At 36.2% G+C, this 25,881-nt stretch overlaps 1 protein-coding gene across 2 annotated transcripts in view; it reads right to left on the minus strand.

The window, feature by feature from the left end:
- LOC117925073 (cleavage stimulation factor subunit 77) overlaps positions 1-21,284 on the minus strand; it is an 88,533-nt gene extending 67,249 nt beyond the window's left edge. The window contains exons 1-4 of one of the 2 annotated variants that reach the window (XM_034843897.1): positions 21,057-21,284; positions 20,915-20,977; positions 18,928-19,037; positions 1,427-1,527 (exon numbers count right to left, since the gene is read on the minus strand). In XM_034843897.1, coding sequence (XP_034699788.1) covers positions 1,427-1,527; positions 18,928-19,037; positions 20,915-20,977; positions 21,057-21,167 — 385 coding nt within the window. In that variant the 5' untranslated portion in view covers positions 21,168-21,284. The remainder of the gene's footprint in view (positions 1-1,426; positions 1,528-18,927; positions 19,038-20,914; positions 20,978-21,056) is intronic. The other variant, XM_034843898.1, reaches the window with a different exon arrangement.
- Positions 21,285-25,881: the final 4,597 nt, after the last annotated feature.

Here is a 25,881-nt window from a genome sequence, read left to right on the forward strand (position 1 = left end):
TAGCAAAATTAATCTACTAGACCCACACTAGGCCTGACTTGCCATATGTAGTTAGTGTTGAAAATCAATTCATGCATAATACAAGTGATAGACACATGAATGTAGTAAATCGTATCATGGCCTATCTAAAGTCCTCTCCAGGCAAAGGTATTATGTTCTCCAAACACGGACATCTAGATATTGAGGGTTACACAAACTCCGACTTCATCAAATCTAGATTGGATAGAAAGTCTACTTCAAGGTGTGTTTCATTTGTAGGAGGAAATTTGGTGACTTGGAGGAGTAAGAAACAAAATGTGGTTTCATTGTCTAGTGCAGAAGCTGAATACCGTGCGCTCCATCATGCAACTACTCTTACTTAGCTAAGAATTCTCTTAAGCAAGCTTGGGTTTGGCCTCAAGAAACTTATGATGCTCTTTTGTGATAACATAGCAGCTATTGAGAATGCAAATAATCTGGTACAACATGATTGAACTAAGCATATTGAACTTGACAGGAATTACATCAAGGATAACCTAGATTCTAGCATGATAAAGGTTTCTTACATCAAGAGTACAGATCAGTTGGCAGATATGCTGACTCATGTTGTTACTAGTGGTCCATTTTATGCATCATTATCTAAATTGGACATGTGTGATATCTATGCACCAATGTGAGAGGGAAAGCCAACTGTTGGTGCAGCTGTGTCCAGCTGTTGGTACAACTATGTCCAGCTACCAGTATAGTTGTGTACAGTTGTGATGTACAACTATGCATACAGCTGTGTACAACTGTTTGTATAGTTGTCGACTATTTTGTATAGTTGGCTATCCTAAAATAGCCTTGTATACCCTTTATAAATACCCTTGAGATATATAAGAAAATTCATTCAGCAATTTATCATATATTGTTCTTGCTTGCATTTATTGGGTTTAAAAATTTTCAAAAATAGACCATCAACTAATTCAATCCCCTCCTCTTTGGTAATTTCCCTATGTTCAATTAGCTAAATTCACAACACATATCCCAAAAGTCTTAAGGCTTTTTGGCTTAAATAGTTCTTTGCCCTTTTTTTCTTTTTTTTCACAAAGTCGAAAGAGATTGTATTAGATGAAAGGAAGGATGAGGGATCCTTCAACCACCAAAAGCATAGATAGCAAATAAGAGAATGAATAAAGAACAACTATAATAAAACAACAAAAAGAATCAAGTAAACAAAACACAACCACACAAAGTACAATCAAAAGCAAACCTAAAATCAATACTACAAACACCATGTCTATATGTTAAATTATGAAACTTTGACACTATTAACCTTTTTTATCAGATATATTATAACTTAAGAGTAACAAAAGAATAAACAACCATAATTTTATTAAAAAAAATAAGGTCCTAGAATGAAATTAAAAAAAAAATGCACTTGGATGTTGTAAGGAATAAAAAATACCAACAAAATTGAGCATAAAATCAAATGCTTTCCTAGTCTCTTCTTGACCCTCAACCCCTTTCTTCTCATTGACCTTCCTGATGAAACGGATGTAGCATCGCCTACAAAATCATATTGCCAACAAAATGAAAATGGTTCATTAGTAACAATTAATTGATTAAGTAAAAGGAAATATTAACCTATAAAAGTTGGTGTAAGAAATAAAAGGCATTAATCATGAAGAGGTTTGAAGATTTTTTTTTTTTAATAATCAGAAACAAACTAACTCTTTAATCTTAATTTGTAATATAACAAAGGTAGAGAAACCATTCAAGAAGTACAAAGATTGATTTAAAAAAAAAAATCTTGAAAAGAAAAGACAAACATAGATACATTTCAATGATCTAACAAGAACATGTATAGTAAGATAAGCAAGTCAAAAGGATAAAAAATCCCCTACAAAAGAAACCCACTCCTTGACTCCTTGTTTCACTAATCAATCTATAAGATGATTACCTGAACATAGAACTCGGGAGACAAATCAATTCAAGTTTCTAATAACATTTAAATTTTGGTCAAACCAGTCACATACTTCTAAGGACCTCCTTCTAATTCAAACACCGAAGAAATCATAATTGCAAAATCCCCCTCCACTCATATATTTTTTCAAATTTTGTTAAGAAAAAAAATGAAAGAAAAAGCAAGCACATCAAAACATACTCTTAAAGCTAAGAGATTTCTTTTAATTTCAGATTTTCTTTTTCCTATTAGATGTGGAATACTTATTTTTATTTCAACTAATAACTTGCTTCAATTAGAGGTGTGATTAGAGATCATTCTGGTACAGTATTGAGAGCCTTCTCTATGTAAAAATGGGGTTAGCCATCAAGGCAAAGATATTGGCATTATTGGAGGGTTTAATGCAAGCAAAAGCTTTATCCCTATCCAATCTAATTGTAAAGGGAGATTTTGTCATTGTAATATCTTGGGTAACTAATAAGGAAAGAGGTTCATGGAAGGTTGACAATTAGATACGCAAAATCATAGTTACTACAAATCAAATGGCGTGTTCCTTCTCTTAGATTCCTCATTTAGCTAACCAAGTCCCAAATTAGTTCACCAGACAAGGAGCAAAACATATAGCCTCCTTTGTTGGAGATTTCCTTTCCCCTTAAGTGTTCAATGTTCTTTTCCTCCTATATATATGTCGGGTTTTATGAGGAAGGGCATGTTTTTTGTGATTCTAGCTCTTGGTAACTTTCCACCAACTTTTGTACATTTTGAAGGATTGCTTATCCTTCTTATATTTTTCAATTGATTGATGAATGAAAGTGTTTGTTTCTAATCAAAAAATATTTAGGGCCCTTCATATGTCACTAACATTTCAGCAACTAGATATCATTACTTTTATGGATGATCAAACATGCCTTTATTAGGTTGATTTGCTTAAAGAAAAATTTAAGATCGGAAGAAACTTCAAAAATTTCCATGCCATGGTAAAAAAACCAATTTGGAATATACATTCAGGTTCTAAGAACCAATAATAGGAAGAGTATTTTTCAAATATCCTAAGGATTTTTATCAAAAAATGGGATTGTTCACTGATCATTATGTGTCAATAAATCCCAACCAAATGGTATTGCCGAGAGAAAAAACTGACATTTGTTGGAAGTTGCACACTCATTATTGTTCAACATTGGGTTAAAAAAACACTTTTGGTGGTAAGCAGTTCTCAAGGCTTGCTATTTGATAAACCACATGCCTACACTCATTCTAAACTTTCAAACTCCTTTTTAGTGCATTCACACAAATTTATCCTTTAACTAAACTCTTCACCTCTCTCCTGTTTAAAGTCTGTGGTTGAGTGGCTTTTGTTCATGCACACAATCACCTTAGAAGCAAATTAGACCCATAGGCTGTAAAAATGCATTTCCCTAGGATATTCATTGACTTAAAAGGGTACAAGTGTTATGATCCTGCATCTAGAAAGTTGTTTATCACCTTTGATTTCAAATTCTTTGAAAACGAGTCTTTGTTTCCCCAAACTTCTCTTCAAGGGGAGAATTCTATAAGCAAGATAAGTTTGGGAAACTCTTCTTGTTCCTCTTGTTCAAACCTTGTGTGTGCAACATGAGCTGCCACCTTCATTTCATGTCCCAATTCTTCAATCTTACTAATTGTGATTGAAAGACAGGTTGTAGATGAATTCCAACACCTAGAGCTTCATGTCTATTCTAGGTGGCTTAATCAAAACAGGAAAGAACACGCTGACCCTCCATGAGTGCGAACTCATGACTTAAATCCGAATGCTACAAAAATGAAAGTTATTCCAAATAGTGCATCCATTCCTACAAAAATAAATGACCTTGGCATGCCTATTGCTCTTAGAAAAAGAACTAGGTCATATACTCTTCATCCCATTTCAAAGTTTGTACCTTACCACAGGTTGTCATTTTCTTATCAAGCCTTTACTTCTAACCTTTCTAGTGAAAAAAATCCTAAATTTGTATTGGAAGCTCTAATGATTCCAGTATGGAGAAAGGCAATCTTAGAGGATGTGTAGGCACTTGAAAAAAAGTGGCATTTGGCAATTAATGGAACTTCCAAAAGCGAAGACTCCCGTAGTATGCAAGTGGGTATTTACCAAAATATGCAAGATAATGGGATAGTATATATATGCAAAGCAAGACTTGTTGCAAATGGTTATACTTAGACTCAAGGAATTGACTACCAAAAAACTTCTACTCTGGTGGCCAAGATGAACACAATTAGAGGACTACTTTCACTCTTAGCTAACATAAGATGGTCACTCCATCAACTAGACATCAAGAATGCATTCCTTAATGGGGAACTCAAAGAGCATGTATACAAGCAACTACCACTAGGCTTTGACAACCTTTATGGAAGAGAAAAAGTGTGCAAGCTTAAGAGATCTTTATATGGCCTAAAACCTATGTTGCATGGGTTTGTGTAGAATGTCAAATGCGGGTATATGTCTAGGTGTCTAATCTTTCACAACTTAAATTTTAGGATACAAGTATTCGGCTAAGAAGGATCCAAAAAATGGGCATGGGTACTAGGATAATAAAAGAAAAATCAATTAAAAATAAATTGGAAGTAAGATATCCCTTTTAAAAGCTCCCATCTTATCCCTATAATCTTTTTCCCCCTCATATTCCTAAAAATTATTACAAAAATTCACTTTTTAGCTAACTCCTCTTTATCTCTAATATAATTATTATTATGTTAAAAGAATAAAAGGATATCAATGAAAAAATTAAGCACACCCAAAGTAAAATAGGAGTGTTTGACAAGGGTCTCATACCCACACCCATATCATATCATGTCAAGATGGGTATGTCAGGTGAAATTGAAGGATTCAGGTATCATAACCTAAAACAATCACCTAGGGCCTAGTTCAATAATTTTCAAAGTCCATCAGAGCTTTAGGATATTCGCAAAACCAAGTTGACCACATTTTGTCATTCAACTACTCGATTGATAGTAAGATCACTATCCTTATAGTATATGTGAATGACATTATCTTAACTGGAAATAATTAAGTGGAAATCAGAGAACTCAAGAAAGAAGTCCGGAAGAGTAGAAGGGCTGGTCGGAACGAGAAGGGTGGTCGTAGGCTAAGGATTTTGAAATAAAGGATCTTAGTCTTCGAGATATTTTCTAGGCATAGAGGTAGCTTGGTTTAACAAGGAAGTCTCACAAAAGAAGTACACACTTGATTTTCTCAAAGAAGTGGGCATGATAGAATGTAAATCTGGTGATGTTCTCATTGATGCCAATCACAAATTTGGGTTGTCCAAGAAAGGGAAAGTAATTGATAGAGTACGTTACCAAAGTTTAGTTGGTAAATTAATCTATTTGTCACACACTAGGCTAGATATAGCATTTTCAATTAGTGTTATGATTCAACATATGCACTCACCGAGTGAAGAACATAGAGACAGCATGCAAGATCCTAAAGTACTTAAAGAGGACACCAAGCAGAGGATTGGTATTCAAAAGATGTGAACGATTAATGATAGAAGCCTTCACGAATGCTGACTAAGCAAGTTCCATCCTCAGGTTTGTTGGGAGGAACGTTGTGACTTGGAAAAGTAAGATCGTTTTCTGTTAGTGTTATGACCCAATATATGCACTCACCGAGTGAAGAAAACATAGAGGCAGTATACAAGATCCTAAAGCACTTAAAAAGGACACCAAGAAAAGGATTGCTATTCAAAAGAAGCGAACAATTAATAGTAGAAGCCTTCACGAACGCGGATTAGGCAGGTTCCATCCTCAACTTTTTGCACATTTGTTGGGGAAAACCTTGTGACTTGGAAAAATAAGATGCAAAAGGTTGTTGCTAAAAGTAGTGCAAAAGCTGAGTTCAAAGTTGTAGCACACGGGATATGTAAGCTTCTTAAGCTTAAAAACTTCTAAAAGAGTTAAAGATACGGACAGAGGCTCCTATGAGACTGCACTATGACAATAAGGCAGCAATAAACATAGTTCATAATTTATTACAAAACAACAAGACAAAACATGTAGAGATTGATTGACACTTTACAAAGAAAAAGTTGGAAAATGGACTAATTTTCATGTCTTTCATTCCAACAAAAGAGCAGTTGACAGACATATTCACCAAAGGACTTCCCAAACTAGCATTAGAGTCTTTAACTAACAATTTAGGTTTGATTGATATCTTCCAATCAGCCTGAGGCTGTTTTAGGAGCTATTTCTAGGAGAATTAGTTGTGATGAGACTAGTTGGTAGGCCTATAAATCATGGATTGTTATCTTCTATTTTTATTTTTTATTTTTTTGATAGATAAAAGGATGTATATTAAACGAGAAGAGGAAACACCAAAAACAGTGCCCTCAAAGTATACAAGGAGTATACAAAAACAACCCAAAGTCACACTCCAAGGGGGAAAGGATAGAAACACACCACCTTCCCTTACTTAGAGCCTAACCAATCTAAAAAACTTACAAGAGAAGAAGGGCTCAAAACTATAGACACCCTAACCCAATACCAAAGATTACATACAAAAGAATATTTTAGTCTTTGAAGCGAAAACTCCTCATTCCCAAAAGTTAACAAATTCCTTTCCTTCCAGACTGACCAAAAAATACATAAGGGGGCCATTTGCCAAGCCTTTTTCCGAGCTTTCCCCACAAACGCTCCATGCCACCTAAGAAGAGTTTCCTTCACTATACATGAGAGAGTCCAAGCCACACCACAAAGGGAGAAAAGAAGATTCCACAGAACCCGCGTCTTTACACAATGAAGTAAAAGGTGATCCACCGTCTTTACTTCAGAGAGGCATAGAAAACACTTGTTTGCCAATGAGTACCCCCTCCTTTGAAGTTGCTCCAAAGTTAAGACTTTACCCCAAGAAGCCTCCCAAGCAAAGAAGGCCACCTTAGGAGGGACACTCACCCTCCAAATACTACCACTAGGGAACAAAGGAGAAACTCCAGGCTCCAAAATAGAATAAAGAGACTTCATTGAGAAAGCGCCACACCTTGATGTTGTCCAAATCACTTTATCTTCCCCCTCCCTTTGCACCAGGAAGGCTTGGATCTTATGCAAAAAACGCTCCACCAACTCAATCTCTCAATCATTAAGCGCCCTTGAGAAAAAAGGGGTCCAACCATCCTCATCACCATCGGGGTTCCAAACATCCAACACCCAAGCATCCTTAGACAAAGAGATGGAAAATAAAGAAAGGAAAGACTCACAAAGTGGCTCATCTCCACACCACTTGTCCGTCCAAAATCTCACTCTTTGCCCACTACCCACTTGGTAGGCTAACCTACCATTTAAAAACAACCACTCCTTCCTAATTGCTTTCCAAAGCCCAACACCATATCTCCCACTTACCGCCCGAGTGCCCCACCCCCCTCCTCTTCACCATACTTGTGACTGATGACTTGCTTCTAAAAAGCCTCTCTTTCACTGGCAAAACGCTAATTCCACTTAAGAGAGCTATATTCAACAGAGCTAAATTTCTCACACCCAAACCACCTTTCCTTTTTTCCAAGCAAACCAAGTTCGACCTAACAAGATGCAGTTTCTATACAAGAGCTCCCCCCACCCCATAGAAAATCCCTCTGAATCTTCTCCAATCTCAACCTCACTTTTCTTGGCAAGTAAAAGAGAGACATGAAGTATATAGGCATGCTAGCTAGAGTAATTCGGATTAGAGTAAGTCTCCCTCCTTTTGAAATATACTGTCTCTTCCACATTGCAAGTCTTTTGCGAAATCGCTCTTCAACACCATCCCACACAACCACTGATTTGAAGGAAGTCCCCAAAGGCAAACCTAAATAGCAGGAAGAGAGACCACCCACTTTACAACCCAACTCCAAGGCCAAGTCCTCTATATCAAGCACCCAACCCACCGGGATTAACTCGCTCTTCTCCAAATTGATTTTCAACCTTGAGCAAGCCCCAAACCACATGAGAAGCTAGCTTAGATAAGTCATTTGGTCTAGAGACTCCTCACAAAACACCAATGTATCATCCGCAAATAACAAGTGCGAGATTAGAATCCCCTCTCCACTCCTACCTCTCACCCTTCACCTAGATAAGAAGCCCCCACTAATAGTCCTTCTCAATAAACAACTAAACACCTCCATGGTTATCACAAACAAATAAGGGGAGAGGGGATCTTCTTGTTTCAATCCCTTCGAGTTTTGGAAAAAACCGGAAGGAGAACCATTTATTAAAACAGAAAATTTCACAGTAGAGATGCACCATTCTATCCACTTTATCCATCTCTCCCCGAAGCCCATCTTTTTAAGCACTGCCATTAAGAAACTCCAGCTGACATGATCATAAGCCTTCTCTATATCCAACTTACATAGCACACCCCCTACATTGCTTTTCAACCTTGAGTCCATAGCCTCATGCAATTAAAACTGCGTCTAAAATCTATCTACCCTTCACAAAGGCATTTTGGGACTCCAAAATCACTTTCCCCATAACCTTTTTAATTCTATTAGCCAACACCTTGGCCACTTATAGAGGCTGGTCACAAGGCTAATCGGCCTAAAATCTTTCAGATTTTCTCACACCCAAAAAGTCGCATTCAATGACTTTACAAATATGCTCCTCTCATGAAATTCTCTAAAAAAACCCATAATCTCAACTTTCACCACATCCCAACAAAATAGCCAAAGAGCCATGGTAAAGCCATCCAGACTGGGGACTTTGTCATTGCCTAGATCTGAGAGTGCTGCAAACACCTCTTCTTCTGAACAAGGAATCTTCAATCCCTCAGCCTCACTGCTAGTTAACCGCATAAAAGAGAGCCCATCAATACAAGGACGCCACCCCTCTTCTTTTGAATACAGCCTCTGAAACGCCCCCACCACACTATTTTTTAAATCATTCTCCTTCGTATGTCAACAGCCATTCACTTTCAACTTGGACAGTCAGTTTCTTCTACTGTGAACGTTCATCATCCTGTGAAAGTATATGGTGTTATTGTCCCCTCCCTCCCTCAACCACAATTCCCTAGACTTCTGTCTCCAAGAGATTTCTTCCCTCAACACCCAAGACTTATATGACTTCCTAGCCTCCTTTCTAGCTTCACAATCTTCCAGATTCAGAGCTGAACATTTCTCCATTTCATCCCAATACACCACCTGTCTGAGAGCTTCTCCCTTTTTGGTCTCAATGAGACCAAACACTTCTTTATTCCAAATCTTCAAAATATCTTTTAAGGCTCTCAATTTTGCGTCTAAAACAAAGCTGAAGGTCTCAGTAAAATTTAAACTCCCCCACCACGTCTTCATCCGGTCTTTGAACCCCTCCTCCTCCCACACACCAAGGGTCACTCCATAAACCTTTTATTGACCCAAGCTCCTCCCAGAAGCCCTCTCTATCCCTACTGCACACTAGCCCATACACACCAGTGAATACCCACACCAACCCATCCACACAATTCTTAAACCGGCACGAAATTAAGAATTCCCTTTCTTCCAAATCAACCATTCTATTATCCCAAAACACCATAATACCTCCAGTTGCACCCCTAGAATTGACTGTTCTCCAGTCTAGATGTCTTCCCACCCCAAGACTACGAACAAGCCCCGTATTCATTTCCTTAATTTTAGTTTCCTGTAGACAAATCACATCCACTCTTTGGGATTTTATGACTGACTTAATGACCTTTCTTTTATCTCTGTCATTTTCCCCTCTAACATTCCATGATAAAATCCTTATCTTCATTTGCACCCCGACCCAGAAGCCCCTCCAAAAATACCTACATTGGTAACCACCCTAGCTTTTTTATAACTTATTGTCCACTCCAACTTCTTTAGTTCCCTTCGGGATTTTGAAGCCGACAATTTCGTCTTTTTAGACGCCCCATCCTAGCTTTTATGATCAATTCTCCCCTTCATTCTCCTTAATAAGTACAAAATTTCCTCTTCAAACCCTTCCGTCGGCATACCGAGGCATCGACTGAACTTCACAAGACAGCTAGAGCTCCACCCTTCATCTCCCCCCCCCCCCCCCCCTTTCTCTTTCAATTGAAAGGCCACCCTTTCCGCTATTGGACTCGCATAACCTAATCCAACCGGGACAAGTGCTAGCTTAGTTGCTCTATCACTGCCATTCGAACCCCAAGGAGGCTCTTTCCGACCATCGAGGGCCAAAAAATCTTCAATTAGCACTACTCGCAGAGGATCCCGGCCCATCGCCCCTTTCGCTGACCCTTCCGATCCACTGGAAGCCCCCTCCGGCACCAATAAAGCTTCATCGGGCCTCAAGAAAGGAGTAAAAGAAAAAAAACCCCAAGCCCCAAAGAAAAAAGAGAGAGGTTATGTAAAACGGGATACTTGGATGCTTCATCCATTAGCGCCTCATCGGTGAGCTTCAATTGACCAAGAATCGAACCCCCAGCGTCGACATCTTCAACGGCTAGGAGCTCCTACTCTAGCCCCACAGCACCCCCAATGAGCTCAGTGGAAGCCTTAGAAGAGAAAGGCCTCCCAAAAAGGCTCAGGGGGCCTCACTTAAAATGGGCCCAAAAGGCCCCTTAGTGCTCTCTCCCAAGCCTGCGCCCACAGGACTAAAGGGTTTTGGGCCCTCGGCCTAGCTCGCTCCACCACTTAAGTCCATCCAGCCTCTACCTTTAAAAACCTCCCAGCCTGTTGTCTTAGGCCTAGGCCCACTCGTAGTTGAGTCCACATTAGGAGCTTTAGCCAGCCTACCCCCTGCACCCGTTGCAACCCTAAGCCTTCTGCCACACTCAACCTGCTCATCCGACCCCTATTTTTTATTTTCAATTTGAAACTCCCGTACACTAACGCTAACGCCAACGTGTGCACCACCCCCACCTTCGTCCCTAACCTCCCACCCAACTCTTTTATGCAGAACAGACGTCGGCACTACCTGAGACACCCAAGGAGGAGCTTCCCACCACAGACTAACCGCCCCGCAAGTATGTCCAGCCACCACCTGCAAAGACCCGGGCATATTCTTCCCAAAGGCTCTTACCAATATCCGAGCCCACTGCAACTGAGAAAAGAAAGTTGTTTCCTCATCAACAGCTATAAACCCCCCACAGCTCTCTCCAATTCTCTTGAACACCTCTCTACTCCAAAGATGAAAAGGAAGTCCCACAACCCTCACCTAAACTTCCTTAGCATGGCTCTCATACCAAGAACACCCCACTTCAGGTCCCCATCTTTGCAAGAGAAACTCTCTCTCCTTAAAACATCTACTACCCCTTAAAAGCGCCAAATAAGCTTCACATTTATTTTCAAACTCAAACAACACAAGGGCCCCACCTAACTTGGAGATTTTTAAACCTCCCTTTAGAAACCAACTTTCAAACGCCCACCCCTTCAAGGATGACAGCAGAGGAACGGATTCAAAACCATCACCAAAACGGCCAACCAAGTATCGGCTTAGCTGCTCTTCCCTGCAAAGAAGTTCTCGGTCCCTTAAATGCACCCATAAGGACTCCCTTGGTTCCCCCGTCTTCCCTCTTGTGACTTCTGCAAACGTTCCTAACCCTTTCTCTATCCCTTTGACACCACACCCCTCCTTTTCAGAGATGGGAACACCCAAAAAAACTTTGCTCAAGGCTGGAGTGGAGACTCCTAAGGCCCTTAATTTCTTAGCCAACAGAAACCAACCCCCTACTAAGCCTTTTCCTTCTGGAAAAACAAGACAATACTTCTTAGCTTCCACATCTCTCACCGAACAGAGTAAAAATGTACCAGCCTCATTTGAACGACACTCCAGCCTGAACTTTCTTCCTCCTTCCCAAACTTTCAGACGCCTCGAACTTGACTCTCCTCTACACCAAACTTCCACACCTTCCAACAGATAGCTTAAGCTCTTTTCTCCAAATCTTATCCAAGAGGAAAAGCGATTGCTCATTTCCAAAATAATCCCTCTCGGTTTACCTCGGACCACTTCAATGGAGATTTCGAACGTCTTAGATTCTACTATAAACCAACACTTACCACCTTTCGAAACTCCTCTCCCTAAAGCACTTTCCATCCTTAAAGACAAACATAGATATTGTTATCTTCTATTTTAAATTAGTTTCCTATTCAAATTAGGATAACTACTGTAACAAATCCTAGTCTTATATGTTTGTACTATATATATTTTCCATCAGTTGTATTCATTTTCTTCGTATCAATAAAAATTTAAGTTTTTCACAACCTGTTCTCAGCTTTTGCATTGCCAAGAAAAACTTCTTGTCTGGTCTTCATTGCAAGAAATCACTATTTCTACTGTCAATAATCACTTTAAAAAAAAAAAAAAAAAACATTCATATTCTTTCCAACCTTAATTTTTATTATCTAGGCTTGTCCCATCCTTTTTCTTGCCATTTTTTTATTCAGTACCTCGCCTGACTACCTAAAATGCCAGAAACATCTGAAGCCATTACTTCTGTCAATCCCATACCAAACCAAGGTTTAATGAAAATCCTACACTAGAAATCACTACCTTGAAATTAAATAGTTCAAACTTCATGGAGTAGTCTCAATCTACCAAGCTATTCCTACAAAGCAAGGGGAAATGAAATATGCATTAGGCATACAACATCATTGAGTATAGAGGATCCCAAGTTTGAGGCATGAGAGGCAGAAAATTCAATGCTGATGTCCTAGTTCCTTCATTCAAAACAACCAAAAAACAGTAAAGCCTATCTCTTACTAACCACTACCAAGGATATTTGGGAGGCAGTCACTCAAAGAAAGAGGTAGCAACCGAGGTATATGAACTAAAGCAGAAGATTGTCTCCACCAAGCAAGGTTTCAAGACTACCACTAAGTATTACAATACCCTTAAAAGGGCTTTGGCTAGAATTAGACCTTCACCAAGATGTTGAGATGGAGAATCAGCACCTGATACAAAGAAACTAAAAGATATGATTGAGAAAGAACAAAAATTTTATTTTCTGGTTGGCCTTAGTCCAAAGTACAATCACATTTATGGTCAGATTCAGACAAGGAACCTCTTCCAATTAGAAGAGAGGTATTTTCTTATGTTTAAGGAGAAGAAAGTTGAAAGACTGTGATGCTGGGAAAAATCAGAATACCCAACACTTGAGAATTCTGCTTAGGCAACCACTAAATTTGATTTTCAAGGGGGAAATTATAGAGGAGAAGGAAAGAGACCTATGGATAAAAACTAGTTGTGGTGTGACTATTGTCATAAACAAAGACATACCCAGCACGTGTTGGAAACTTCATGGAAACTATTTCCCAACAAGGATTTGACAGAGAGGGAGGAAACCAAATGAACAAACCCAGACAAGCCCACTAAACAACAAGGGTGGAAGACTCCCAAGAAACCTTTATTGGCAAGACTGGTCTGGAGAGGTTAAAGAAGCAGCTCAACTAATTTGAGAATCAAGCTCCAAACTCCACACCAATTTCAAGTGATTATTATGTGGCTCAATCAAGTAATATCTATGCTCTGAATGCCTCTAAAGATTATTATTCCAACACCTAGATTATTATTCAAGAGCATCAGACCATATGACTAGTTTTCCCACATTGTTTTCCACATACAACTTGTTCGGGAAATAAAAAATTAAGATTGTTGATGCATCATTGTCATCCATAGCTGGTCAAGGAACAATTCAGATAACCCCTACTTTGGTCCTAAAATCTGTTTTGCATGTTCCAAAACCGTCATATAATCTTCTATCTATAGGAAAACTCACTAAAGACCTACATTATTTAGTTGTATTCACATTTTCTAGTTGAATTTTTTAGGATTTTGTGACAGGGAAGACGATTGAGTTTGCAAAATTGAAAGATGGGTTATACTCTAGAACATTGGTTGGAACACTGGTAGTATAAGACGTCAAAGCTTGATTTCTACCTCTACTCCAAAAGTGGACAAAATTTGGCATTGGCATAGACATTTACCTTTCTTTTGTTGAAAAAAATGTTCCTTTCTTTATTTGAAACCACTTAATGTCACTAATATTTATTGTGAAACATGTGAACTTGCAAAACATCAATTTCCAATAAATACTCATCAAAAAATTTTCTCCACTTAGTTTAATACACTTTGATGTTTGGGGTCCTTCTCATATTACAAATATTTTTGGTACTTGAGGGTTTATTACTTTTATAAATGATTACACTCGTTCCAATTGGCTTACCTCATGAAATTCAAATCTGAAGTCTCATCAATTTTTCCTATCTTTCACAATTGTATATGCACTCAATTTAGGGCCAAAATACACACATTTAGATCTAACAATGGAAAAGAATATTTCAATCAAGATCCCATCACTTTTCTTCAAAATGAGGGTCTTGCTTATCAAACAAATTGTGTAAATACTCCTCAACAAAACGGGACTGCCAAAAGAAAAAAATAGACACATTAGAGGTTGCTCAATCACTTCTTTTCCAAATTAGAGTTCCAAAAACATATTAGAATGACGTTATTCTAATAGCTACCTATCTAATAAATTGGATACTCAAGCCCTTGAGTTCAAATCTCCCATGAACATGCCACCATTTTCCTACATTTTCAATGGACTGGAAATCTACCTCCAAGGATATTTGGGTGTCTCTTGTGTTCATGTATACAACAATTTGAGGGGAAAACTTGATCTTACAACACTCAAATGTGTCTTCTTGGGGGACTCCATCACATAAAAGGGAAATAAATGTTATCAATTATCACCCTCTTATAAGAAAAAAATACAACATAATGGAGTTACAATTATGGAAAGCCAACCTTATTTTAAGGCTACCTATCTTTAAAGGGAGAATAACAATATGGAAGATGTTCGATCGACAATAACTTCCAAATTCAAGTGTCACACCTAAATACAAGTGTCACATTCAATTGTTCTTTTCGATCTACTAAATACAATTGTCACACCTAAATTTCCTTTACCAAGTTCATCCAATCAAAAAGAACCTTCATTGGACCTCTTTCCTTTTGAAAATCCACCTATAGAATCGAAAGAAATTCCAAACTCTCTAAGTTTTGCAGAGATTGAAAGCAAAGGAGCCTAAGACTCCTATTTTCAATATGAATTCTAAGAAGAAACAACCCTTCATCACATTGCATACTTCACTTGAGGACCCTGTGGTAGGTAATGAAAATGTTAATAAGTTTTCTAAAGCTAACAATGATCTCAATTTGCCTATTGCTTATAAGAAAGGAAATTGATCATGTACCCATCATCCTCTTTCACATTTTTTATCCTCATAGAGGTTTTCCTAATACGGTGCCTTTATCACTCAATTATCTGGCCTTGAAATTCCTTCAATAGTTCAAGAGGCCATGAGCATAAAACCATGGAAGGAGACCATGAAAAAGGAAATGAGAGCTCTAGAGAAAATAAGACTTGGGAGATTGTGAATTTACCAAAGGGGAAGAAAACAGTTTGGTGTAAATTGATATATGCTATCATCTTTTATTTGTCGATGACACCCCAATTATTTACAATTCCAACAAGAGGCATATGGAATACTTAATTTGAGCATTCATGTGGCTTGAGGTGATCTCAAGTTTAAAATTAATTGGAGAAAAGTGAGTTGATCCCACTAGGGGGGTTGTTAATTCAAAGGATCCGACTAGAATTCTAGGTTGTAAAGTGGATTCTCTCCCCACTAGCTATCTAGGCTTCCTAATGAGAACTCCATTCAAATCAATGCAAGTTTGGGAAGTAGTGGACAAAAGATTTCATAAACAACTTGCTATGTAGAAGAGATAGGTTGATTTTGGTAAATTGATTTTGGTAAAAATCACCCTATCTAGCATATCGATTTACTCCATGTCATTATTTGTCATTCTAAAAGGTCAGTTTAAGACTAGAAAATATTTAGAGGACTTCCTTTAAGGGAAGAGGAGAGCTCCAAAGAAGGTTTCATTTGGTGAAACGATCAATAGCCTACATGGAGAAAAAGGATAGAGGTTTGGGTATCAGAAATTTGTCGGTCCTAAACAAGGCCCTTGTTGGAAAATAATGTTGGAGGAGAATGAATCCCAATGGAAGCATGTGATTATAGGGAAGTATTGGGAAGAAGAGGGGGAATGGTGTCCAAGAACATTAAGGAAAGGATATGGAGCGGGGTTGTGGAAGGGTATTAGGAGCGAGTGGGAGGAGTTTCGTAATAACACTAGATTTACGGTGGGAGACAGTGAAATTTTAGAAGGATACTTGGTGTGGTGATGATTCCCTAGAAAAGGCATTTTTTGAGTTAGTTTTGTATAGCCTCTTCTTTTGATGCCTAGGTAATTGATTTATGGGAGCAAAATGGGGAGGGAGGTCATTGGAATCCCTTCTTCACAAGACAAAACAATGACTACGAGTTGGGAGTAAGAGGTTTTTTAGGAGATTGCAAGGGCATCTATTAGAAGGGATGTACAGGATATTATTATTTGATCGATATCAAGGAGTGGCAAATTTACAATTAAATATCTTCATTCCTCCTTAACAAATATTAAAATGGAGGCATTTCCATCCGACATTGTATGAACCATGGGTTCCAATGAAGGTTGGTTATTTTGCTTGGGAAGCTTTGTGGGGAAGAATTCTGACTTTTGATTAGCTCAAAAGGAGGAGTTGAAGGTTGTCGAGTAGGTGTTATTTGTGAAAAGAAGAGGAAAAAATGGTGGGCCACATCCTCCTTTATTATTTCAAAGCAATCATGCTTTGGCAATTAATTTAAGTTCTATTATGCTCTCCTCAATTAAAGATGTCCTAAGTTGGCATGGAGAGTAACTCCTTTGTGTTTATTTTGGACCATATGGAAGAAAGGAAATGAAAAGATCTTTCAACAACAATGAAAATGCAAATCAAGCAATTAAACAATCATTTATGTACAATACTTTGGAATTGGTTAGGGTGTACATAGGAGATAGCTCCTTATTAATTATTGACCTTATTAATGGATTGAACTCTAAGTAAGGCGAAGGTATTGTTTTTTGTGTTTTCCTTTATTGTGGTTGGCCTTTGCCACCTTGTATACACCATGTGCTCTTAACACAATTGATCTTTACCTATCAATAAATAAATAATTTTAAAAAAAAATGGTGAATTATTCCACTAAATTATTAATATCTACAGTTGAATGGTGGGTTGCATACAGAGCCTCAACTCTAAATTTGCAAAAAGGTTTAAATTTGTAAAAGTTTGCTATAAAAGTCCTGAACCTAACATGTAGTGCATCGGGTTGTGAATGGAATTGCAATGTTCCCAAAATGTAAGTGACTAAAATAATTAAAAATAACCGATTTACTAACAGGATTTTGCAAAGGAAACAAAAGACTTAGAATTTTATTATTCATTTCTATGTGCTAATGAATTTTTGTAGATTTATAGGAAGAGGAGAAATAGGTCAGCCCATAAATGCTTAAATGATTTGGTGTAAATTAATCATAATTGAACGTTGAAGAGAAGATTCAACGAACAGGACACCGGTGACCCAATCATTTAGAAAGATATAGTCAAAAGCAATAAATGGTTGACATGAAGAAAGGGAATTTTTCCACCTAAGCCTTTTGTATTTGTGGTGTTCTTTCAACTGCTATGTTAAGATCGTGTTATCTATAAACTTTATACCATATTCTTCATCATTGTTTTCATGCTTTCGAGTTTAAAGGACAGCTCATCCTTCTTCACATAATCCCTCTCTAATCATTTTGTAAATTGTTGTGTCCGATTAATGCCAACAATATATACCAGATAATGTTTTGTCTCTCATTTTTAGCTTCTTTCTTTAAAGTGGCGAGAATTTTACAATCCCCTATCCCATCTATTTCAACCTTATGTGTAATTATTAATTTCCTTCCCAAGTGGGAGGGTTTTGGTCCTTACCTTCCTCATATATGTTCTCTTTGAACACTTTCCTTTTAGTTTTCTTTGATTTTAAGAAGTAGGTCCCTATAATTCTAGCTAACTTCATTTGGAAATCTAAAGTCCACCGAAAGTAAAGGCCTTGAATAGCTTGTGGTAATTAAGAAGGTCAACAATGACAAGCAAAAGATGAGGATGTCAACAAAACTCTCTATCCAAATCACACTGTTATGTGTTTGAGAAGTGGTGATCAATTGATCAACTCTTCTTTCATTTGCCCAGTAAATTTTCAGCTTTTGCATGGGTAGTTCAAATTTGTTTGGATGGATTCCCTTTTTAGGCATGTGGCTACTTTTTGGATCATTTCCTAAAGAAGGAATGCTAGAACTTTTTAAGATAAATGGAGGTCTATTAAGCATGTGTAAGACTTGGTCTATTTCCTCCCCTCTTTGGACCTCTATAATCCAAGCCTTTACTAGAAATCCTTTGAGCTCTTTATTGCTAGACTGGACCTCGTTTGAAGGCATACAAGAATTATTGAGGAGTTGCTTTCAAAGTGAAATAATCCTCTAGTAGATTCTATAAAGTTAAAATTTGAGGGTTTTTCTTTGGATAATCTAGGACAATTAAATATAGAAGTGTTCTTAACATTGGAGTAGTTTCGTTTCATTTTCTCACCTTTGACCACATCTGGTAACTTTGGAAGGATTCCTATTCTTCTTTTTTTCGTTTCAATAAATTTGTAATTCTGATGAAAAATAGAAGGGTCAACAATTAACTTCAAAAATCCTTAAGGTAGGATAAAGCTGTGGAGTTAAAGAAGTCAGAGCATAAATAGCAAGAATGTTATAACAAGATTTTAAATTTTCCTAACACAAAGAATTTTTTTTTTTTAATAGGTAAAAGCTATACAAGAATATTTTCCTAACATAAAGAATCCTTCATTACAAGTTATCCATACTTCATAGAATCCTTAGTAACAGTCAAAACCAAAAAATAAATAAATAAATTTTTACTTATTCTTCAAATCCATGCATTTGAAGTATGACAAAGAGGAAGGGGATTACAACTAAAAATTGTTCCAAAGGTCAATAGCATTTATAGGAGCCTATCAAAAAGCGAGTGCATTCCAAGTATACAGGATATATACAAAAAGTGATGAGGTTCATCACTCAAAGGTATATCAATTAAAGCAAAAGCAAAAACATACCAAAGAGGAATTTGAAAGCAATTCAACAAACACCGGCTAAATATTTGTTTTGTAGCTTCATCATTATTTACAGCCATTTGGGCCTCCAAATATTGCCTCCAATACTTTGCCTGATTTAAAAAGTAGATAGATTCAGCCATGTATGCTACATAAATAGCCAAAAAAATTAGCAGAAATTTGAAGAACTTCTTCCCCCAGGTCGGGATAAGGAACCAGACGTCAACAGGTGTGATTACTCTGAATCTTCATTTACATATAGAGGAGACAGATTCTGGCAATGTGTTTTCTGTTCTAGCACAATGTTTTCATATTACAAAAGGTCACATTTAATTTAGTACATGGTAGAATAACATGAAATTACAAACATTAGAAATGTTAACCATCATAAGAGTTGAAGGTCTGAAACATAATTGGATAGTAATGCAAAGCTGCCCATTTTATAATGGTGTAAACTGGAAATTAACATAGACATACTAGTAATGTGACACTTCCAGTAACATGTTGTATTGAGTTTTCTGAATGCATGAAATGCCAGGTCCAGATACATGCTTAATTTCAACACAAAATAGATTTTTAGAGCCTTAAAAATTTGGGAATTTCAGAGAAAGCTGATGGCTGTGGTGGTAGCTGTAGTGTTAGTAGTGGGAAAAGCTAGGAGAGTGACCTTCTACTGGTGGTGCTGGAAAAAACAGATGGCATAAACACAATGTGTTGGCAATGGCAGTGTTAATGCAATTATTGTAGCCATTGTACTTGTGAAGGGGCTGGCAGAAACAGATGGCACTAGAGGCAACTACAAAGCATAGCAATGGCAACAGTAGTGATGGTGGTGGTGGTGATGGCATCTTTGCCAAGAGCATAACACTTAAACTAACTTTAAGTATCAAAAATTCTCCCTCAAGAAATTAAGGATTTTAATAAGCCATACTCATAATTTCACCCAAATGATGCACAGAAAAAAGGCTAATATCTACTCTATCCAATCGCAGTAATGCATGCAAATATAAATCTTTGGTAAAATAAAGAAAGTAACAAAAGATTATTATAAAGTGGAACCAGAACTCAATAAAGCAGGTTTTTAGGATTTAATAGGCTCAGATCAGATGGAACTGGATCACTGCAATAGACTTTCAACAGAGTATTATCCAGGGCTAGCAGCTAAGGGATGAAAAAATTCAAGCCCTTGACTCTTCTAAATGTATATGACCTCAGACCTGGATATTACTTAAAGTCTCATGACTCCTTGAAAGTCCAAAATGCTAGGATCTTCACAGCAGTATATATATACATACATACATACATACATACATACATATATATACATACATACATATATATATATATGTATATATGTATATATATGTATGTATGTATGTATGTATATGTATGTATGTATGTATATAACCAAAGAAAAGAAAACATTGGCAATAAGATTGCAAACTAAGGCTAATCAGCCACCCAGAAACAAAGTAAGAGTCCCACTTGGCTTGGATTGCAGCACAAGTCATGGCACCTTAATGTAAAGAAAACCCATCAGAAAATTAATAAAATTAACCCAAAAAATGCATCATTGGCACTCTTAGCCAAAGTGCCAATGGCAATTTTTTCAATGGTAACGCATTATTGAACACAATGCACCCTCATAATGCCAGACAAACACACCCATATTTGATCATTAAAACTAGGTTGCGCCTCCTTTCCGCCTTCTAATATACGATCCATATTACTGATCAAGTGATGTGATCTTTACAAGTATAGTTTGGGAGTAATTCAAAACCAAGAGGATTATTCAATTTTAAATTCGATATCCCTAAAAAAAATCCCAAATGCTGCACTGAATATCGGGCGCTGAAAATTAATTCTCCTAAGAGCATATAGACAAAATGAAGAAACATAAACGTAGTGATTGATATGCCAAACAGATATGCTTCAAAATCTCAAGCAAATCAAACCTCCATCAGTAATTCAATGGGTATAGCAAACTCACAGCGGTGGGAAATACAGTGAGAAGTTGCTCGTATATGGGCACCGCCTCCGAGATTGGCAAATGCTAAATCCGTTCGAAAAAAATCAATCACTGAGTAACGAAATGAAAATTTCAAGTGGAGATTGGAATTTTGAGAGCGGACCTGAGCCTCGTTCGCGAGAATCTCCGCAGTTTCGACATTGTATTTATCAACCACTGCAGTCTGGTTGTTGTTGTTAGTAGCAGAGGTGGGATTGCTTGTTGTTTCGCTCATCTCCTTCCGCTTATTCCTGCTTTGCTAGGGTTGTCTCTGGGGGCTTTGTTATTTGTAGGTTGTGGCTGCGTGATAATCGGCTGCGTTGAGCAGTATTCGAAGACACTGAGGCTATGAATGAGATGCCGACACGCAAGCCAAGGAGCCCTTCACACTCACATATTGAAAGCCCTGGTCAACAGTTTTCTAAAAAAAAGGAAAAAAAAATTCAACACAAGAGTGCACTCCAAATTAGTGTACACATCTTTTAGAATTGGTTTTTTGATAAATTTATGGTAAATTAACAAAATATATTTATAAAAAATAGTAGCTGCAAAATTATTGATAAAATTATAACACTTTATGCCACCTAAGTTTTATTAAAAACTTCATATCACAATTTATTTTAAAATCATATGTTGAAGACAAAATTTCACAGCATCATTGTGAAATTATGTTTTGAAGACATAATTTCACTGTATTATTCTTTAAGTCGTGTTTTGAAGATACAATTTCATTGTATTATTATAAAATTGTGCATTCAAGACATGAATTTAGTTCATTTTTTTTCTAATTTATTTCCACTCGCAATGAGATTATAGAAATTTCCAACACTTATAAAAGATGACACATATGTAAATGCATACAAGGAGATGAAATTTAATAACCCATAACAAATAATATTGATATAGATAATATGAAATTCAATTCTTGAAATATGAGAATTTGGTTAGAATAGAGTGAGTGGTTGTGACATTCTATGAAAAAAAACAAAAGCGTTTATAACACTTAGAATAAAATGTAATATTTTTAAAATCAGACTAATCATTGAATTGAAAATTTACTGAATCCAATGATGATATAGTTGGTCATTTAATCTATGGCATAAGACACATGTTGTTGTTGTTATCTCAAGGCAAGGCTATCAAGTAGTTATGACCTCATCAAACAACTTGATTGTATTGTCTTTCAATCTTGAGATAATATTGACTTTGTGCTAAAATTAGCAATACTTTTATGTACAGGTGAGATCATAAGTTGATCATATATTCCCTATGGATTGAATTACTTATGATGGAAGTTGGTAACTATAGGTATTCAATAAAGGCACCATGATATCTCATAGGATTGAAACAGTGTGTCCACTTGGATGATCTTAAGGGGTGTGTTCATGTAAACTATGACCATAGTAATTCCTTTAATGGAACTTAACATAAGCTTTTGGAGAGCTAACATACATTAGTTGAACACATAATAGAAGGATCTATAACTTAAGGATAACAGAGGTAGTCTTGAAAAGTTGATAGTTTACACCTTATTAGACTAGAAACACCATTTCATGAGGAGACTTTACGCAATGAATAGCAAGTTACGAACTTGAGCACATAATGTCTTATTGTTATTTACATAGAGTATTGGAGTCTAGTTGATTCTTTGTATTGGGATGTTAAATTAACTTCATAATTGGATTATGAGGAAACTGTTATTGTCCTATGGGTCCCAATAGTCATTGCTTGAGCTTATATACCTTGTTAACACGATTTATGATGGTTAGATTGGCTCTTAGTTCACTTTTGTGCATAAAGTTATTTTGGAAATTATACAAGGTTGCATAGGGGTTAATGCACAAAGTCTTTGGATTGAACCAATTGATTAATTAGAAGGTCCGAAGAGGTAAATTAATCAATTAAGATTCATTTTGGGCCAAAGTCAGTTAAGCCCAATTAGGGAACCCTATAAATACCCCATTAAGGGTTAGGGTTTATAGTTAGTCATCTTCCACCAGCTAGAGAGAAGAGAAAGGCATAGCCTCCACCTTCTCAAACTTCTCAACTAATTAAGTACCAAGATCAAGGTAGAGTCATCACGATGGAAGATCTTAAGTATTTAAGACCTCTAAAAACTTCATGTTTCATCTTCTTCAAACGAATTAGATTTTGAAACATTGAAATATGAGGTAATGTTTTTATATAACTAGTAATCTAGATTCGTTTATGTTTAAAAATGTATTCTTTGCTTCTTTTGCTTAGGATTTAGATGTAGGGAAACCTAAATATCTTTATTCCTTATCCTAAGCTTAGGTTAAGTGTATGAAACTTATCTTAAGGCTTCTAGATCCTTGTAGAACAGTCTTATAGAAAACTTTACCTGGATCTGGATGTTTCTAGATCAAATCCGTACAATGAAGAAGATGCTTGAAACTCTTGAGGTCTCGTGACACCTAAGATCTTCTGCTCGATGATTTTAACCACGATCTTAGCATTCCAAAGAGTAGGTTTAAAGAGGGATATGCTTTGGCTCTCTCTTTCTTTGGAGTTGGAAGACAACAATCATACAAAGTCTTCGAATCCTTAACCCCTATAAGGGTATTTATAAGATTCCCCTATTAGGCTTAAGTGACTTGATCACACATGGGGTTAGGTCACTTAATCTAGCTCAAAACGGGTTTTAATTGATTAATCAACCACACAAGGTCATCTAATTAATCGATTCGACCAATCCAGAGACCTTGTTCACTATCCCCTATGCAACCTTGCATAATTATCATAATATCCTTATGCACAAGAGTGAACCTAAAGCCAATCCAACCCTTATAAACTATGTCATCATGATATATGGGCTTAAAAAGACGACCATTGGGACCCATAGGAGTACTAACTCCTTCATAATCCAATTTTGAAGAAAATTCAACATTCCACTATAGAGAACCAACTGCACTCTAATACCCTATGTCAATAACAAAGAGACGAAATATATGTGACCACCTTAAGTTCTCATTTGTTAGGAACCCTTGATTATTCCGTTCATATGCCTTGAATCTCGTAGGGTGCATAGATCTATCCCTAGGGATTCTCTAGATCTAACCTAATGGAAATAAATGGCTTCAAAAACCATTATATAATACAGATCTAGAGATTAAAACTCATATCTACGATTCAAATGTTCCTAAATCGAAATCCATCCAATGAAGAACATGTCTAGATGCTTTGGAGGTCTTATACACAATTTTTCGCCCAATGACTCAAGCAATGTCCATGGCACCCCAAAAAGTGGACTTTGGAAGAGTGGATGCCTAGATTCTCACTCTTTCTCTGGATTTGGAAGACAATAGTCAAAAGGCCATTAAGAAACCCTAACCCCATAAAAGGGTATTTATAGGGTTTAAGTGACTTAAGCCCAAATGGGCTTGGGTCACTTAATCTAAGCCTAAAATAGGTCCCAATTGATTAATTAACCACACTAGGTCATCTAATTAATTAATTAGCATAATCCAAATACCTTATTCACTATCTCCCGTGTGACCTTATATAATTACGAAAATGCGTCAACGCCATCATCTTTGTGCGGATTGGGCAATCATACCAAACAAAATTTGTTGATTGGTGTCAATTGTTGGCTGTCGAGCAAGAGTCTCAGACCATGTAATTGACTATGCATTTACGTTTGTCAATATCGCTGATTACACATAGCAATTAGTAGACATTGACTTTTAGGCGCGAATGTCGTCTAGGCCGTTGCTCAAGCATTGGGTGTGATTATCCATTTGTTCAATGCCTGGAATCTCTGACTGTGTTGGTTGGTCCGTCTGAAAATCCCAGTTGGTTTGGTCTATCCATTCCGTATGAAATTCAAAAAGAAGGAAATCTCTTTCCTCTTGCACTAGACGAAACTTGTTTTGGTTTTTGGTCTTAGACGGATCATCTGTTTACCTTGGACAAACCAAGGGTTTTTTATTTGGGGTAGGATGCATGGAGGGAAACCCCCACATATTTGGTAAATTATAAGTAAATATTTGGATCTAGAATCCATATCATAACTTTTAATTTATATATTAAGAGTTGAGGATTTGTAAATGGACTCGTTCTATAAAGTTTAAAATTAAAGAGCAAAGTGGGTTTTGATTCACTAATTTTAAAAAATATATAAAAAAAAAACCCTCAACTTTTATAAATTAATTTTATTTTCATCCATTTAAAAATATTTTAAAATGTATGTACTTTTTCGTAACTCAAATAATTATTTCTTGCAATACCCTTTTACTTGATAACATTAAATAAAATTATGTAAAATTAATTTATCATTTTAATTTAATAAAGGTGTTTTACAAATAAATATATTATAAATTTTTTATTATATAATATGAGATGTAAATTATTGTGAAAAAATTCTCCAAGATTCTCAAGTGATAAATAAAATCTTTTTAATCCCCTAGTTAATAATGATTTTATATCATGTATTAAATAAATCCCCTCACTTTCTCATTTTATTTAATAAAATTGAATAAAAATTTTGTTAGTTGACATCAATAATAAAATAAGAAAATTTTATAATTAAAACTAAAATACATAAACATTAAATACAATTAAAAACCAAAAATTAAAAATTAAAAATTAAAAATTAAAAAATAAAGTATTTACTCTCATGGTATTTTAAGCTCTTTCTCAATATTTATATTTTTCACTAGAGTGTTTTAATGAAGTGAAATTTAATATTTTATTTTTATATTTTTTGCATTAAAGTTTTTTTTGTTTTAATTGTATTTTTAATTTTTAAAATTTCTTATTTTATTAATCTTAAATCAATTCTCACAATAAGAAAAGTTAGTTAGTTGATGTTATCAATATATAAAATGGTCTTTTTAGAAATTAATTATTTGAATTATAAAAAAATGTATGTATTTTAAAATATTTTTAAATGGATAAAAATAAATATTATTTATAAAAGTTTGGGTTCT

The sequence above is a fragment of the Vitis riparia genome, chromosome 11, assembly GCF_004353265.1.
Source record: "Vitis riparia cultivar Riparia Gloire de Montpellier isolate 1030 chromosome 11, EGFV_Vit.rip_1.0, whole genome shotgun sequence".
In the NCBI taxonomy this organism is placed as follows: Eukaryota; Viridiplantae; Streptophyta; class Magnoliopsida; order Vitales; family Vitaceae; genus Vitis; species Vitis riparia.